Source organism: Somniosus microcephalus, chromosome 2 (genome assembly GCF_052327205.1).
Source record: "Somniosus microcephalus isolate GS21.2 chromosome 2, FLI_Smic_1.0, whole genome shotgun sequence".
NCBI lineage: Eukaryota > Metazoa > Chordata > Chondrichthyes > Squaliformes > Somniosidae > Somniosus > Somniosus microcephalus.
The window spans coordinates 262,758,961-262,777,039 of NC_140988.1; the positions used below are offsets into that span (position 1 = coordinate 262,758,961).

At 44.0% G+C, this 18,079-nt stretch overlaps 1 protein-coding gene across 1 annotated transcript in view; it reads left to right on the forward strand.

Annotated features, from left to right (window-relative positions):
• LOC147123362 (DEP domain-containing protein 1B-like) overlaps positions 1-17,163 on the forward strand; it is a 57,015-nt gene extending 39,852 nt beyond the window's left edge. The window contains exons 8-11 of the mRNA XM_085971579.1: positions 8,703-8,869; positions 14,109-14,285; positions 14,504-14,686; positions 16,390-17,163. Of these exons, the coding sequence (XP_085827705.1) occupies positions 8,703-8,869; positions 14,109-14,285; positions 14,504-14,686; positions 16,390-16,551 (689 nt within the window). The 3' untranslated portion in view covers positions 16,552-17,163. The remainder of the gene's footprint in view (positions 1-8,702; positions 8,870-14,108; positions 14,286-14,503; positions 14,687-16,389) is intronic.
• The last annotated feature ends 916 nt before the right edge of the window (positions 17,164-18,079 follow it).

Consider the following 18,079-nt stretch of genomic DNA (forward strand, 5'->3'; position numbering starts at 1 on the left):
CCGGCCACCACACAAACGCTGTGGCTAAGTTCTTAATTTTTACCCCTCCCAGATGACCCTCATGAAGCTCATCGAGCACTCTATCCTTCAATTTGGGTGGAATTACTATTCTGGATCCACACATCAAGGTTCCTCTGCACACTGACAGCTGTTCTCTTCTCGGCGAGAATGCTGGCAGCAGTGGTTCGCCATGTGCTGGCCATCCCTTCACCGTTAAATCATAGACCCAGGAGAGTGTCGGGTCATTTCGTGTTTCCTTTTCTATGTTTGCATTCGTCACAGGGAGACATTCCACTATAGTCGAGTGGAATAACTCCACTGGATCCACTGCCAGTTCTTCTTCCACCGTCGGCAACGGTAGGCGCGACAATCCATCAGCATTCCCATGCTGTTTAGTTCCTTTGTACTCGATGTCATATTGGTGTGCCCCTAGGAAAAGGGACCACCTCTGTAGCCGTTGTGCCGTCCTTATCGGTACGCCCTTCTGTGGGTTGAAAATGGAGACGAGAGGTTGATGATCAGTTAGTAGAGTAAATTTCTGACCGTGCAGGTAGTGATTGAACTTCTTCACCCCCCACACCAGGCTGAGGGCCTCTCTGTCAATCTGGGCGTAGTTACGCTCGACTGAAGATAACGAGCGTGACGCAAAAGCTATCGGCCTCTCTGAACCATCAAGGAATTTATGTGACAGTACCGCCCCAATGCCGTAGGGAGACGCATCACACGCCAGCCTTATCGGTAGTGATGGGTTGTAGTGAGCCAATACTTCTCTTGAAGTGATTAGGTCCTTACTCTTCTGAAAGGCCCGCTTACATTCATCGCTCCATTTCCATGCTACTCCCGTTCGTAGTAGGGCGTTCAGTAGATGCAGAATTGTGGACAAATTCGGCAAAAACTTATGGTAGTAATTCACCAATCCGAGGAATGACCTCAGTTGCGACACATTTTCAGGCGCTGGAGCCTTAACTACCGCTTCAATTTTGTCAGGGGACTTATGCAACCCCTCTTCATCAATCACGTGGCCACAATACGATATCTGTTTCTTAAAAAACTCGCACTTGGGGCGATTGGCTCGTAGCCCATGTTCACGGAGTCTAGTGAGCACCTGCTCTAGGTTGGCAAGGTGTTCACTGTCATCTTCACCTGTCACTAGGATGTCGTCCAAGCAACACTGAGTCCCCGGAATCCCTTGCAGGACTTGTCCCATCGCTCTTTGCCATATCGCCAGAGCTGATGCTACTCCGAATACCAGTCGATTATACTGGTAAAGACCTTTGTGAGTGTTTATCGTGAGATACTTCCTAGAGGATTCTTCAACCTCCATCTGCAAATATGCTTGTGCTAGGTCAATTTTTGTAAAACGCTTCCCTCCAGATAGTGAGGCGAAGATATCTTCTATCCTTGGAAGAGGATATTGTACTGTGAAGGACTGGGTTCACCGTCACCTTGAAGCCCCCACAGATGCGAACCTTCCTTGGCTCCTCAGACCTATTGTTTAGCGTTTTCTTCATGACAGGAACGATGGGTGTCGCCCACTCGCTCCAGTCTACCTTAGATAACACGCCTGCCTTCTCCAGATTCTCCAGCTCTGCCTCGACGGCTGGGCGAATTGCATATGGTACCGGTCTTGCTTTGAAAAACTTGGGAATTGCATTCTCTATTTTTATCGAGGCGGTTACGCCTTTAAGTGTGCCCAGTTCTTGTTGAAATACCTCTTTGGCGTCAGCTAAGATTGTTGACAATCGTCCAGGAGTGACGTCGTCATCCTTTTTACCAGCCACTGTCAGTGCCTAAATGGAGTGCCAGTCTAAACTTATCTTTCTGATCCATTCACATCCCAATAACGGTGGTCCACCATCTTGCAGAATGTAGAGATACAATTTCCGTATTTTCTTGCCGTTGTATTCGACAGGCACCCTTATTTTTCCTCTGGGGTATACTTTTTGCCCCGTATACGTCCTCAAGACAATGGATGTCTCTCTCAAGGGTATGTGTGAGAATAGCTGCTCGTAGCCTCGTCGATTCATGACGGTTAGAGCTGATCCTGTATCCAATTCCATTTTGACTTGGGACCCTGCTATCGTGAGGGTGACCCAAATGGTTCGGTGATCCTCTTTTGCGATTACGTTGTGAAGTTTGAGACAGCTTAGTCTCTTGTTCCCGGATTCACTACCGCTCATCTGGTCTTCGGAACTACTACCCGTCATCTTTTGTACTTTCTTGTCCGGTTCCTTAGTAGTCTTTTTGTTGTCGTTGGTCTTCTTCCCAGACCTGCAAACTCGTGCAATGTGTCCCATCTTTCCGCATTGCCTGCATATTTTGTCCTTGGACCAGCAGTCCTTCTGGTCATGGTTTGTTCTGCCGCAGCGATAACATTTTGCAAATCCCCGTGTCATTTCGTGGGTGCCGTATTCCTGTGGCTTTTGTTGTATTTCCGCAGCTCCCCTTGCTGCTGCTTCGTACGATACTGCCACGCTGAAAGCCTTATCTAGCGTCAGCTCTTTCTCTGAGAGTAACCTCTTCTGGGTTCCTTCACTCAGGAGTCCACAGACAAATTTGTCCCGTAAGGTATCTGCCAGTCCTGCTCCGAACTGGCAGTGCTTTGATAGGTTGCGTAGTTCCGTAAGGTAATCAGCATTTCTCTCATTTTTATGCTGATTTCTCCTGTGGAATTTAAATCTTTCTGCTATCAGCAGCGGTGTAGGATTTAGGTGTTCCTGTAGGATAGCAACAATTTCGTTAAAACTCTTCGCCTTCGGTTTGGCTGGAGTAATCAGGTCCCGCAATAGGCCGTACGTTCTTGCGCCCATTAAATTTAGCAATACCGATGCCTTTTTCTCCGGCTATTTCGTTTGCCTCGCAATATACCTCGACTCTTTCCACATACGTGGTCCAGTCTTCTATTGCATTATCGAAGGCAGTGATATCGTCAGTCTTTGGCATCTTGAAAATCTAAGATGGCGCCTCCCGCGCTTTGCCTTCGTCCCTGATGGATCAAAATGGCGCCTCCCGTGCTTTTCCTTATTCCCCGCCAAGTTAAGATGGCGCCTCCCGCGCTTTCCCGCCGTTGCCGCTGCTGCCAACGCTGTTGCTGGCGATTATATTTATTTTACTATCCTGTAATGGCGACGTCCTATGGTCTTCGCGCCTCCCCGATCGCTGCTGCCAACGCCGCGCTCCGCAGTATTTTTATTTTTCTATCGCGCTTCAATATTTGCTCCGTTAATTGAAGAACCGTTCCCGTCATGGAGCGGACTCTCTGGGACACTTCCCTCCCTCCTCTTAGGTCCGAACGCTGCCCGGCTGCGAAGCACCGGCTGCGCCCCGTGTGCTCCACCCTCTCTCTCTTTGCTTCCCGACTCGCTGCCCGGCCCCGTTGCAGAGCCACCCGATCGAGCTCTAGCCCGCCGCAGCCCAGGAAGGATCAGTGCACTACCTGCCACCAGCCCGATTAGCTGGGAAACCACAGACTGGAGAACCAAGCCTGGCTTTCGACAGTCTCTCCTGTACTTTTCAATTAGATGATTTGGAGGGCGGTTGCCCACGGTCGACGCCCGTTTCTCGAGTTTCTTTGGATTATTTTTTTCTTTTTTCTGGCTTCGACCTTCAATAACGTCGTCTGAGGTGCTGCCGAGTTGCAGGTAAGTTCGTTTCTTACTCGTTGCCAGTATTATGTCCGTGTATAATTGAGACACGGACTGCAGGAGTTGATTATAACAAGTCTTTACTGAATGGAGACAACCTGGAAACTGAAACTACAGAAGCCTGCTAGGACCTTTTATACAGGGGTGGTCACTGCCGGTACTGCTGTCTGAGACCAGTTATTCCCTTAAAGGTACACAACAATTATGAAGAGTCGAAGGAAGTTAAGATAAGAAGGAATTTGGCCTAAATTAACTGGATAAGTTAACAAAAGTTGACACATCTACAGTGGAAAATATTCAAAAATGTGTGCAGAAAAGATTCACAAGGATGAGAAACTTTAGTTATGAGGGAAAACTTGAGATACTGAGATTATTTCAATTTAAGCAGAGAAGGCTAAGGGAAGAATTAACGGAGGTTATGATAGGTGGCAAAACCAGTGAATGCACTGCATATCGTTCTGTTATAATGCAACCAACACCCACCCACCCCCCCCCCATACACAAGAATGTGAGATCCCCCAAATTAAGTGAGCCTCCATGCACACACAGCGAGGACCCTATCTATAAAAAAAAAACACCCCCATACACACACGCGAGACCTCAATCCACACGGTGAGACCCATCCTCCCTTCCCTGAAGCCTACAAACTTGGAAGCTTCAGCTTTTTGGGGGTCTGGAGGAATGTATCCCTGCTTAAAATATACCAATTAGAGAGCAGCTGCTTGCAGTATTCTAGGTCAGGGAACTATAAATAACTGTCCAAAGCTGATAAAGTTCATTTTTGATTAATTCGCAAAGCAAATAAGAGCTTCGCTGGTCAAATCAGAGGTGTTCATGGGCTGCATTTGGTCCACGTGTGGCTGCCTCGTGAACACCCCTGCCTTACATCAGTGTGTTTACAACCTTGTGATTTATCACTCTTTCATGTACTTCAAATTGTGCACTCTACACTCCTTATCCAGCTGTCATTTTATTTTTACTTCCAATTCCATAGTTTTATTGGTGAGTGCAGTTTTTGGAGTAAAAGAAACATTCTACATTTCATTTCTGCAGCCACTTAAATCATGGCAGTTGTGTTCATAAATCTCACCTACATGCATGCAAGCTTCCAGGGGTAGCCCACTGCATGCAGGAGCTCGCCATTCATAATTAGAAGCCAAGTTATGGAAGGAGCAGGTGGATATGCTGCTGTATACAGTGTTCTGCTCAGTGAGTGCCCATTGCAGATATTCAACCCTGGTTCAAAAGAACTAAAAGATGGTACAGTTGAGAAATGGCTTTAATGGATATGTATCGTTTCACAATGAATTACCTCCTCATGTTAAATTTCACATCTTATTTGTGATATCTGGACAATAAGAACATCTGCACCCAAAGATGACCTATCTTCTTGCTTAATCTCCATTGCTGCTGGATTCTCCTTAACTGCTGATTGATGAATGATTTTTTTTATATATGTATGTCCCAGTCATCATTCAACAGCATTTTCTTTATGTATCATTTTGCTTGTCATTTAAAACATTAATTTGATCAAAATAAAAACAAAATGCTCAGGAAATACTCAGCAGGTCAGGCAGCACCTGCGGAGAGAGAAACAGAGTTAATGTTTCGTGTCAATGACCTTTCGACATAATTGAATTTAATAGACTTGGCTATTTATGTTCACAGACTGCATTTTTTGTAGGACTTGTAGTATGATTTGCTTGCGTTCAAGTACAATAATCAAAAGGGTTTAACTAACTACATGCCACATTTTTTCAGTGTCACTGCGATACATTTCAGTTCGTGCCATACAATTTTTTTTTGTCACATACCATTTTGCTACACTTCATGCATGTAGGCATAGAAATCAGGCAGGGGGATTGTGATATACTTGAACAAATTAATATTGAGAGGGAGGAGGTACTAGCAGTTTTAGCGGGCTTAAAAGTGGATAAATCCCCAGGCCCTGACGGGATGTATCCCAGGCTGCTGTGTGAAGCAAGGGGAGAGATTGCAGGGGCTCTAACACAAATTTTCAGAACCTCTCTGGCCACAAAGGATGTGCCTGAGGACTGGAGAACAGCTAACGTAGTACCATTGTTCAAGAAGGGTAGTAGGGATAAACCAGGGAATTACAGGCCAGTGAGCCTAACATCAGTGGTAGGGAAATTATTGGAAAAAATTCTGAGGGACAGAATTAGTCTCCACTTGGAGAGGCAGGGATTAATCAGGGTTAGTCAGCATAGCTTTGTCAGGGGGAGATCATGTCTGACCAATTTGATTGAATTTTTCGAGAGGGTGACTAGGTGTGTGGATGAGGGTAGTGCAGTTGATGTAGTCTACGTGGACTTCAGTAAGGCATTTGACAATGTCCCACATGGGAGACTGGTCAAGAAGGTAAGAGCCCATGGGATCCAGGGCAATTTGGCACATTGAATCCAAAATTGGCTTAGTGGCAGGAGGCAGAGGGTGATGGTCGAAGGTTGTTTTTGTGACTGGAAGCCTGTGTCCAGTGGTGTACCGCAGGGATCGGTGTTGGGTCCTTTGCTGTTTGTAGTGTATATGAATGTAGGAGGTATGATCAGTAAGTTCGCAGATGACACGAAAATTGGTGGAGTAAATAGCAAGGAGGGAAGCCTCAGGCTGCAGGACGATATAGATGGGATGGTTAGATGGGCAGAACAGTGGCAAATGGAATTTAACCCTGAAAAGTGTGAGGTGATGTATTTTGGGAGCACAAACGAGGCAAGGGAATACACAATGAATGGTAGGATCCTAGGAAGGATCAGAGGGTCCTTGATGTGCATGTACATAGATCCCTGAAGGCAGCAGGACAGGTAGATAAGGTGGTTAAAAAGGCATATGGGATACTTGCCTTCATTAGCCGAGGCATAGAATACAAGAGTAGGGAGGTTATGATGGAGCTGTACAAAACGCTAGTTAGACCACAGCTGGAATACTGTGTGCAGTTCTGGTCACCACACTAGAGGAGGGATGTGATTGCATTGGAGAGTGTGCAGAGGAGATTCACCAGGATGTTACCTGGGCTGGAGCGCTTCAGCTATGAGGAGAGACTGGACAGGCTGGGGTTGTTTTCCTTAGAGCAGAGAAGGCTGAGGGGGGGAACCTGATGGAGGTGTACAAAATTATGAGGGGCATAGATAGGGTAGATAGAAAGGAACTTTTCCTCTTAGTAGAGGGGTCAATAACCAGGGGGCATAATTTCAAGGTAAGGGGCAGGAGGTTTAGAGGGGATTTGAGGAAAAAGTATTTCACCCAGAGGGTGGTTGGAATCTGGAACTCACTGCCTGAAAGGGTGGTAGAGGCAGGAACCCTCACAACATTCAAGAAGCATTTAGATGAGCACTTGAAACGCCATAGCATACAAGGCTACGGACCAAGTGCTGGAAAATGGGATTAGAATAGAGAGGGCTTGATGGCCGGCATGGACACGATGGGCCGAAGGGCCTCTTTCTGTGCTGTATAACTCCAACGACTCTATGACTATGACTCTATGCAGCACTCTCTAGGTTTATTGCATTTCCTCGTCAAACTTCAGAAAGTGAAGAGAGTCGAAGAGAACCACTTCGTATACAACAACCACTGACTGGTGACTCGGGCAGCCAGCCCAGGCTCAGCTCATTTATTTCCATTGAGCATCTTGTGTTGAGTCTGGCTAGAAAAGGGAAATTTTTAAAAGGTTCAGCCATGATCTCGTTGAATGGCGGAGCAGGCTCGAAGGGCCGAATGGCCTACTCCTGCTCCTATCTTCTATGTTTCTATGAAGCATTGTCTAATCAGTCATCACTTGATTGCTTAGAATCAGATCTATCTAGCCAATCTTTAAATGTAAAGAAAAGTCAGAGAATCATATCTTCCATGAAGCATACTGAAGGTCACAATGTTGCAAAAAAAAGTTTCCACCAATTATGTGGATCACCAGACTATTGAATGCTTTTCCAAGGAAAACACGCATTCTGTCAAGATGAGCTGAGGCAATAGCCTTCAAAATCTCAAATAATTTAAAGATAAAACTGTAAATCCTTGGGTGTCCACATATCAGCATTGTTCATTAGAAAACCTCACCATGTCAGTAAATGGTAGTGAAATGAAGAGAGGTTTTTCCTTGCTTAATTCAAATGTGGATTTGCTTTTTAAAATGGATAACCAGGAAAATGAGAAATTTGAATGTGTCTAAAACAGCAAAGTCGTCAGTCATTGCATAGTTTACCAATAAGATACAAGGCTTCTAGGTTGGCTACAAGTGAGTCAAATTCCCAATCTGAATTTAGAATGGATCGGGTCTCCATCATATTTAATGAAGGCAGTAAATGGTAAATATAACCAAGGAAATAAAGCTCAGTGGGATAATTTTCAGCATACAGTAAAGCCTCAACGCCATCATAGTGACAAAACATATTTCTCTCATCCCGCAAATAACCAAACTGAAAATGCGTTGGCATTTCTGTTCATTCCCCCATCAGTCCAACATACTAACGGTTAGCTCTTCAAGCAAGCCACTGAAAGACTTGTGTAATGTCCAAAGTACTTGGGCAATGATCCTGCCTTCTATACCTAGGCTAGGCAATGACTTTGGTAATCAATACAGCACTTCTACTAACCCACTGCTCCGAAAGTACTATTCGGGTGAAGTAGCATGCCAAGTAAGTACTCCTCATGCAGATGATTCCTTTCTGTTCTGCTTTCAGGAATCATCTACTAGCTTTTGTTGAGCTGGTATTGATGGTTTGTGGTGAGCTTTGCTTTCCTGTAATCTACTTCCATAATTTTTTTTTTCTTTGTAAGTATTCTGTGGAATTATGACCCAAAACGTTACTTGAAACATTTGCTTTGAATTTAAAAAAAAACCTACTGATTAAAACTGGTGTGTTACATCAACTTGGGCTGCTTTTAGTGGGTTTGGCGAAGAAGCAGTTACAAAATGTGTCTCAATCAGTGCATTCCGTTTGAGTTTCCCATACCAATTTTTTTTGTTGCCAAATTCAATTTACCTAACTGCAATCAGATGTAGCCCCAGTGGCATTTGGTTTAACTCTGCTCTTTTTTGAAAGCTAGGTCTTCTGCAACAACAGCGAGTTGGTATTGAAGCACTTCAAGTTTGTTGTCTTCTTTTACCCCCGGAAAACCGGAGAAAGCTTCAGCTCCTAATGCGAATGATGACTCGAATTGTTCATAATGTTGAAATGCCACCTCTTCATGATGCTATTGCAACCAGAATGTTGGTGAGTTTGACACAGTTGACTCAATTTAAAAAAAATACTTTGTGACTTATTTTTATGAGCAGTAACCCAAAATAGTCAATGGAATTTCAGCTTGGTCAAAGTAATTTATTTTATTACTTTTCTTACTGTACTTCTGTAAGTTCTCCACTCTACATCATTGATCAAGGACATTTGTGGAAAACTCTTAGATAAAATTCAATAAATGTCTAATAAGCTAATCGTATGACATTGGACATAATATGGTATATTTTCCAGTCCCAGGCAGTGAGACCAACTTCCCATCCAATTTTTCCAGTCATTTTGTTGTTTATTCCATTTGCCCATTGTGGTCCTGGTGTTAGGAGCTTGCCTTGGGTAAGTGGGAAACTATATGCATTAGCAGTCTCTAAAGGGCTACAGCTAAAATTTAAAAGCATGCAGCCAAGTTAAGGTAAGTGGAAGCAGAGGCAAAAAAAAATCAGATGCAACCTACATGGTATCATTATTGGTGTTGGATGACTGGCAGCAGATTGGACAATTATGCAACTGGCTCCCTTCTCATTTGAAGCCGACAGTCATTTTCCTATGGTCATTGCCAGTTAGATGTGCCAGATCCTGCAAATATGTTGATTTCCACAATGGTTATTATGGGCAATAAAAACAGAACATGCTGGAAATACTTACAGGTCAGGCAGCATCTGTAGAGAGAGAAACAGAGTTAATGTTTCAGGTCGATGACCTTTTGTCAGAACTGGAAAAAGTTAGAGATGTAACCAGTTTAAGCAAGTGTAGAGGTAGGGAAAGGGGGGAGGGGAGGAAAGAACAAAAAGGAAGGTCTGTGATAGAGTGGAAGGCAGGAGAGATTAAATGACAAAAGGTATGATGGTACAAACCAAAAGGAGATGGTATGGGCAGTCTGGCTGTGAGGTCTGCTGGTTTCCTTGGCATCGCATCTTCCTATTTGTGCCACTTCTATCACAAAATACTGCATTTATGGTGCTACAGAACCAAACCCCCTTATTAATTTTAACTTGTTTAACACTTCAAGATTCTTTGCTGAGTTGCCTTGTAGTTCCTGTAAAACTTTGTATTGGAAGACCTCCTTTTTCATGCTTAGTCATTTTCCTGCTAATCCTGTTCTGCTGGTGCTTCAGTTGCAGTTTAGCAGACAATATTTAGCTAGTTTAGGTTTCACGTAAACATTATGCAGCCATGGTTACCTCTTCCCTCAACAGTTTTGACTTCGTCCCCTTTCAGGCTGCAGTATCAGCTAATTTACAGCGATTGGCACAAAATAAGAACGTAGGTGTACTAGAGGAGGATACACTCCTCTAGTACACCCACATTCTTAGCGCTCCACCATTAGCGGCTGTACCTTCTGCTGCCTCGGCCCTAAGCTCTGGAATTCCCTCCTAAGCCTCTCCAACTCTCTACCTCTCTCCTCCTCCTTTTGAGATGCTCCTTAAAAGCAGCTACTTTGACCAAGCTTTTGGTCATCTGCCCTAATATCTCCTTATGTGGCTCGGTGTCAAAATTTGTTTGATAAGGCTCCTGTGAAGCACCTTGGGACCTTTTAAGGCGCTATATAAATGCAAGTTGTTATTGGTATGGAACGATTAGAGAAAATTGTAGAAAATAAATTGTTTTTTGAAAAATTAACAGACCTTAAGATGGCTAAGCTACTGGGCCCTGATGGCATGTACCAAGGCCACTAAAAGAAGTCAGACCACAGTTTTTCAGCCCTCAAATATGCATATTGAGCAATGGGAGTGGAGAGTAGTTAATATAACTCCTTTGTTCAGGAAGGGAAACAAGGATAAGTCAAATAACTAACTAGTTAGTCTAAGGAAGCTTGTGGGCAATCTTTTAGAATCAATAATTTGAGTGTTAGTGAGCATTTAGGAATCCATGGGTTAATTGAAGACCGCAAGCATGGATTTGTTAAAGGCAAATCACGTTTGACAACTTTGATGGAGATTTTTGGAGAAGTGACGGATTGGATCGATAAAGGGAATGCAGTAGGTGTATATCATTTTTCAGCAGGGATTTGATTGTTTTCAAATCCCTCCATAGCCTCTACCCTCCCCATCTCTATAGCCTCCTCCAACCCTACTCTCCTCCCAAATGTCCACGCTCCTCCAATTCTGGCCTCTTGTGCATCCCCGATTTTCTTCGCTCCACCATTGGCAGCCGTGCCTTCAACTGCCTAGGCCCTAAGCTCTGGAATTTCCTCCCTAAACCTCTCCGCCCCCTCTCCTCCCTTTTAAAATGCTCCTACCTCTTTGACCAAGCATCTGTCCTAATATCTCCTCCTGTAGCTTGGTGTCAAATTTTTGATCAACTCTCCTGTGAAGCGCCTTGCGATTTTACTATGTTATATAAATGCAAGTTGTTGTATACATGAACAGGAAGGCTTAGTACTCCATAAACATGCAGATGGGTTCTCACCACAGATATATGATGCTACACATTAGTACCCATTATCCAGGTAGCATCCATGACGCTTTTATTATGCAGCAGTCCTCAGTGCCTGCATTATTTGAAAGTACAGACAGAATGAATGGATAGTTGATGGGAAACCAGGGCTACACTTTGTGGTCATGTCTGATAACCCTAATTGGAAACCCCCACGCAACAGCCAAGTCAAAATACTGGCCCAGATATTCCGATTCCTACGGGTGGGCACGCGCTGTGTACCCACCCGTAGGGACATCGGAAATGCCGGTTTCAGGCATGTGCTGAAAACTGGCATTTCCGATCTGTCAAGAATGGTCTTGACAGATCCTCCGGCTGCCCTAGAGAAGGGCCTCTGCAGGCGGATAATTCCACTTTTTGGAGACCCTCCGCCCGCAGAAAACCCTTACAATTCTTACACCTGGTAAAAGCAGGCGTAAGGCCTGCTTTTACCAAGATAAGAGTGGAAAAAGAAAAAGAAAATTTTTTTCCACTGATTTACCATTTAAAAAATACTTTAAAAAAGGTAAGTTTAGTTTTAGCCCTGTAAAAACTTTAATTTTTTTTTTCAAAAAATAAATTTTTGTTTAAAATACTTAATTTATTGTAATTTCAAGTCATTTTAAAAATGCGATTTAAAAAAATTTATTTAAAGTTTTACTATGTTTTTGGGATGATCTCCATTCATATATTTGACAGATCTTCTTGTCAAGTGTATGAAGGGAGAGTCCCTTCTTTGATTGGCTCCCCATGGCCCACGTGATCCCAGGGACGCTGCGAACTGCCTGCACCTCTGGGATACGTGGGCCCTGCGCATTTCAAGTTTGGAGAGGCCCAGGAGTGGAAGCGTGTGCGTCCCGGGAGCCCTCGGGTAAGGGCGTAGATTTTTCCAGATCATAGGCCTCCGCCCACGGGAGGCCTGCGATTGGAAAATACGGGCCACTGTATGGTGAAGCACATGCTACCACCTCAGTTACTGGGCAGCACACCATAGGATGCTCAAGCAATGATTCCATTGTTTGGACCACTGAAGTGAGGTTCTGCTCTATCAGCCAAAGTCTTCAAAATCATCACTATCTGCTGCATGTTACACAATTGTCTCATCCAGTAGGACAATGAGGTCAATTGGGCTCTAGACCCTAGGAGTAGGAGGAGGGTGACATGGAGAGAGCCGATGCACATGCAGGGAGATTGGTGGGAAACTCTGAGAACTACTTCCAGGACTTTTTGTTATGTAGAGCCAATCATTGTGATTCCCATGAGCATGCTACACAATGCCTCTATTGAAGTGGACCTGCCATCTTTCAGCTCCCTCCCAGCACTTCTTACTTTTCCGTTGCCCTACCCAACAAACACTGTCAATGCAAAGTAAAAGTAAACAGTTCAATATTTAGCTGATAGTATTTACAAGTATAATGCGCTCTAAACCCCGTGCCTGTTCTTTCCCTTGTCCTATTTGTTAGGTTATGGTTGTGTCTAAAGTGTTCCTTGAGTGGGAGGAGCAACTGTGGTGAGGCATAACCCTGTTGGTATGAGTCATTGGGTGCAGGGTCATGAGATGTCCCTGTATACCAACACAGTTGCTGCCAATGCCTGCCTACTCTCTGGCAATTCCTCAATCCATTGAGCAGTCTCGCTTGAGCAGGATAATGTGTGAACACCTTGAAGCTGCTTTAGGTATCAGTCTTGGCTCAGTGGTAGCACTCTTACTTCTGAGTCAGGAGGTAGGAACAGGAGTTGGCCCCTCAGCCCCTTGAGCCTGCTCTGCCATTCCATATATCATGGCTGATCTGCACCTCAACTCCATTTACCTGCATTTCGCCATATCCCTTGATACACTTGCCGAACAAAAATCTATCTATCGCAGTCTTGAAAGCTCCAATTGTCTGAGCATCCACAGCCTTTTGATGATTAAAATTGAGTGCAATTTTGCAAGTGTGGTCTGACCAATGCCTCAGGATAGCCTTTGTAGACTATCGTTTTGTGCCATTTTCTTCTCCATATCATTTCTAAGTTGCTTCCAGGTATTTTTTCTAAATCTTCCTCTGCTAATCATCTCTATTATATACTATATTCATTTTCACTCAACATGTAGAACTTTAGAATTATCAGTAATAAATATCATTTGCTATTTCTCTTTCTGTCGTAACAGATATAAATCCTTTTGCAGTCATAAACTACATCCTCATCTCTAATGCTCTCCCTAATTTAGTATCAGCAAATTTTAATTGGTTTCTGGATGATGGTCATTTACATAAATGGGTGTTGAAACACTGACTCCTGATATTGCAAGTAACACTTCTCCTACGCCTGACACTAAATCTCTTACCGGGACACACTGTCAGGGTAATTCTGTGATCCCACTCTTCTAGCCGAGAGCACGGGACAGAGTCGGGGCTGCAAAGAGAGTTCCATTTTCTACTTTACTCTTTGCTGTCTATTTTCTTTGAGGGTGTTACAAATAAGCCAAGAGGTTTGCCAACTAGAAACCTTCATCTTCTGAATCCCTGCTGGCTGTTTCTTAAGCAATTGCTATATAGATGCTCCACTAGCCAACTCTTCAAATGGGTTTCATTATTTTACCTTTGTTGAGTAATGCTAATGAGCCTGTAGTTGCCTCTGCCAGATTTGCCCTTTTTCTTTATTGGGTCTGTGTGGAATATCTCCAATACTTAATGACTCTCTTGTGTCTAAAGCCAGTGTCCCACAAATTTCCTCTTGAGGAACTTTCAGCACTTCAGATTACGATCCAGTTTTCAATCTCTAACCTGTACTTTAAAAACCTTATTTTCTTTTGAATTTGAAGATGATTCAAACCTTCTCTCGCTGTATCCTGTGTTCAGAGGATGAAGTGGACCTTGATGAATTGCTAGCTACTAGACTTGTCAGTTTTATGATGGATCATTATCAAGATATTTTAAGAGTTCCTGACCATCTGCAAAGTGCAGTAGAGGAACACTTAGCCCACCTCCGAAGAGTTCAGGTACTTTTAAAGAGCTTTTGATTTAAGACTAAGTGTGAAGCAACAGTATTTTTTTCACTTGAAGGGAATAATATTATTGGAAAATAATATGCAATCTGATTTCCCACAGTAACTTTAAAATCTGTAGAAACTCATGTTTATAGCCTCAAAGATTAAACGTTCAACAGACAAGGTTCTTGAACATAGTTGTAAATATTATTTCTTTTTTTCCCCCCCAGATAAAGTATGCAGGTGCTGATGCTGATTCTACGCTGGCTTCCTACACTTTTTGTCATCAGATTAGTACTGAAGATTTTAAAGAACAGCAGAGAAGCTCTCAAACTGCAGTTTCAGCACTGCTGGAAGAAATAATAATGGATAAAAGCATGTCTGTCAAAGAGAAGAAGAAGAAATTAAAGCAGGTAGAACCATTTGATAACTCAATTCTGTCATTCATTTTAGAACATTACTAAAACATTTTCAATATAGTGTATATATAGAGAGGTTTTATTGTCCTAAACATGGGGTGTTTTTCCTTCATTAAGTACCCTCCACATACATTAGGATTAAAGCCTAACTTGATTATTTTTGGGAAAACCATGTGTGTTTTAGAACCAGTTACAATGATATTCTTGTTGCAGCCCCAGAATTGTGAGGTGCCTGCTGTGTATTTATTTTCTCCATATAAATAAGTTTATGCTTTGAAATGTTTCTCCGTTGCTGTAACCAGGTTTTAATTTTAACCACACAAATATGGCGACATTGCAGATAGGCTGTGTTCAGCACATGGTCATCATCTCCGTGTTGTATAAAGCCCCAGAATCTGCATCATTGCTCCTGTTCATTTGTTCCAGTAAAAAGTTGCATTCTCTGCTCCTCACATTGCACCTTTCTCTAATCTTTATTTTCTTGCCTCTCTGGCCCAGGGATATTGTATTTAACCTGCTGCTGCTGCTTTGCTCTGAACTTCCATAGCCAGGTATCTCAACTAAGACTGGAGATCAAACCTGGATTGTTATGGTCCATATGGCTTATCATGTCACACGGTGTATTTACCCACTGAGCTTTTGAGTCTAATACTCAATTTCTTTGGATGGGGAATCAGCTGGTTGTGTAACACAGCTTGAAACTCAGCGCCACATTTAGGAGTCTGCGATCCAACATCTACACCTGTGAATGCAGAGGGAAGCACTCAACTTGCCCAAGTCCAGAGAGCTTGAGACCTCCAACTGTGTGCAGGAGTACTGCTGGAGATTAAAAACCTAAAACTATACTGCTCATCATTAGATATTTGGGAAGCTTCCCCGGTTAGGACCACTGCGCTGATGATGGCATTTACTTGCAGGGTTATCTGGAGCAGAGTGTGAAGAATCCAGGTTCCATTAGTGAGCCAATCTGCCTAGCCAATCATCTGGACTGCAGCAGCCCTGATTGGTTCACGTGTTCACCAGAGAGCGTTGACTTTGCTCTGAACTTCCATAGCCAGGTGTGTCATCTTGGAGCCATCTCACACCCAAAGAGACCTTGTTTACTTCTCTGTTCCCCCTGGAAGATGCTCGCTAGTCAGTTAAGGCAGCCAACACGAGTTTGAGTACTCGCCAGGTGGACAGGAGGTACTAGGAGTTGCTCATAAATGGCGTGAGCAGCATAACTAACAATGTGTGAGTACAATGCCACCATCCTCCTGACCACAACGGGGGCACAGATCATACCCCATGAAACAGTGGTCCCAGTAGTTGGAGCTGAAGAGCTTCAAAGACAGCTGCTTGACTATCTGCAACCCAATTACGCTAAGCACCAAACCCTAGATACAAAGCTGTGTATCTGTTCCCTGTAATACTCAGAATAGGGAATAGATAGATTTCACAACACCGGAGAACCCAATAGTTCCATCACCCATCAGAATGCCCCTAATTCTTGTTGTAAGAGCAAGTTCTTGAAGTCACAAGTGGCCTGGAGGGTAACACAGTGGCTATGTGTTGTCTAGAGTTTCTAGTGAAAGAGAGCTGCAAGCAGCTTGTGGTATGTTATGAATATAAATTCTTTATACTTTAATTTGTAAAGCAATGCAGTATTGGTTTAGTATAACTTGGTCCTTATTGTAAATAATTTCTCTCTTTTTCAGTTTCAGAAGTCCTACCTTGATATTTACAAAAAACGGTTTCCAACAACTGAGAGTGAGGCAGTGCTCTTCCCTGAAAAACCAAAGCTCAAACCACAGCTCATGTTTTTCACAATGAAGAAATCATTCCAGCCATTTCATAGAACCCGGAGTTTCCGGATGTAAAATCTTACAGCAGAGGAAACCTGCTACTGAGACTTTCTTGGTTACTGTCCTCCGTTTACAATTCAGTGTCTGTGGAATTTGGAGATCCTCAGTGCTAAAAATACTTGTTACTTTCTACAACATCCACTGATTAGTAGAATTCTCTAGTCCCTGTTACTTGATAGGTATGAATAACTGAGTCTGAAGTTTAAGAGTCTGAACTTTATAAGTTTGTTCATTGGATGCTGTATATAAAAAGTTTCAATTTGATTAATAACCGTTAAGTGTTAAAGTCAAAGGCCTAGAAATTCACTAGCCTTAGCGCCGCTTTTGAGGCGCTAGAGGGACTAGCGCCAGAGTTATGGCCAGTTGAAAAATTCCCTGGGGCCCTAAAGTGGCGTTGCACCGGTAGCGCTGCGCCGGCACCGATGACGTCATCGGTGTGCGCAGCGTCCCGGTTGCCATGCCGACGGGCCCCAGCGCCGAAATTCAGTTGCGGCCGCCTCGCCCGTGGCAGCCGCAACTAAGACTCTGGCAACAGAGTCCAACATGTGTTTGCGCCGGCGCATTAAAGGCCCCGCGGCGGCCGGCCGCTTTCCCGCCGGCCGCCTGCCCGCAGCTCCCTCCCCGGACTTCTCCCCCCCCCCCCCCCCCCCCCCCCCCGGAACAGATGCAAGCCCGGCACTTGTCCGAGGTGCCGGGCTCATTTTTAAACAGATTTGCGCGGGCCGCGGCCGGGTGCAGGCAGCTCCTCCTTAACGGAAGGAGGAGGCCTGCACTTCCCCAGCCTGCCGCACCGCATCGGGTGCCGCAGCGCCGGAATTGCGGCGCTAAACGGCAGTTAGCGCCCTTTTCCAGGCGCTAAGACCCTTCAGTAGCGCCGGCAGCCGTTTGGGCGCGGCGCTACTGAATTTTTGGCGCGCGCAGGGGAACTTAGCGCCGGCACTAACTTCCGGCGCTAAAGCCCTGGCTAAGCCAAAACCCAATTTCTAGGCCATTCTGTTTGACAGAGCAGAAATCTATTATTTTAAGAGTATTATGCATCTAGCTATTGATAAACTATAAGCAAACAATGTTGGCACATTTTGGGCCCTATTTTCAGTGTTAATTTTTATACTTAGTCCCAGTTGGAAAATGGCAGATTAGATGTCTTGTTTGAAGGTATGGTAACAAGAGTGTTTCTGGTACTGGATTAGCAACCTAGAGGTTATGAGTTATTATTATCCCACAATGGCAGGTTGTGAAATTGAATTCAAGAATCTAGCAATTTGTGGGCTGGCAATTACTGTACATGAAAACTGCTGGATTATCATTTAAAAGAAAACACACTGGTTCACTGATGACCTTCAGGTAAGGGAACCTTACCACCCTTACCCAGTCTGGTCTACATGTGACTCCAGTCGCATACTAGGTGGTTGACTCTTAATATGTCAGGGCAACTAGGAATCGGCAATAAATGCCACCTTGCCAGCATCGTACACACTCAGAGAAATAACTTGTCAAAATCGGTATTAATACCAATTTACTTTTCCAATATCTGCTGAACTCC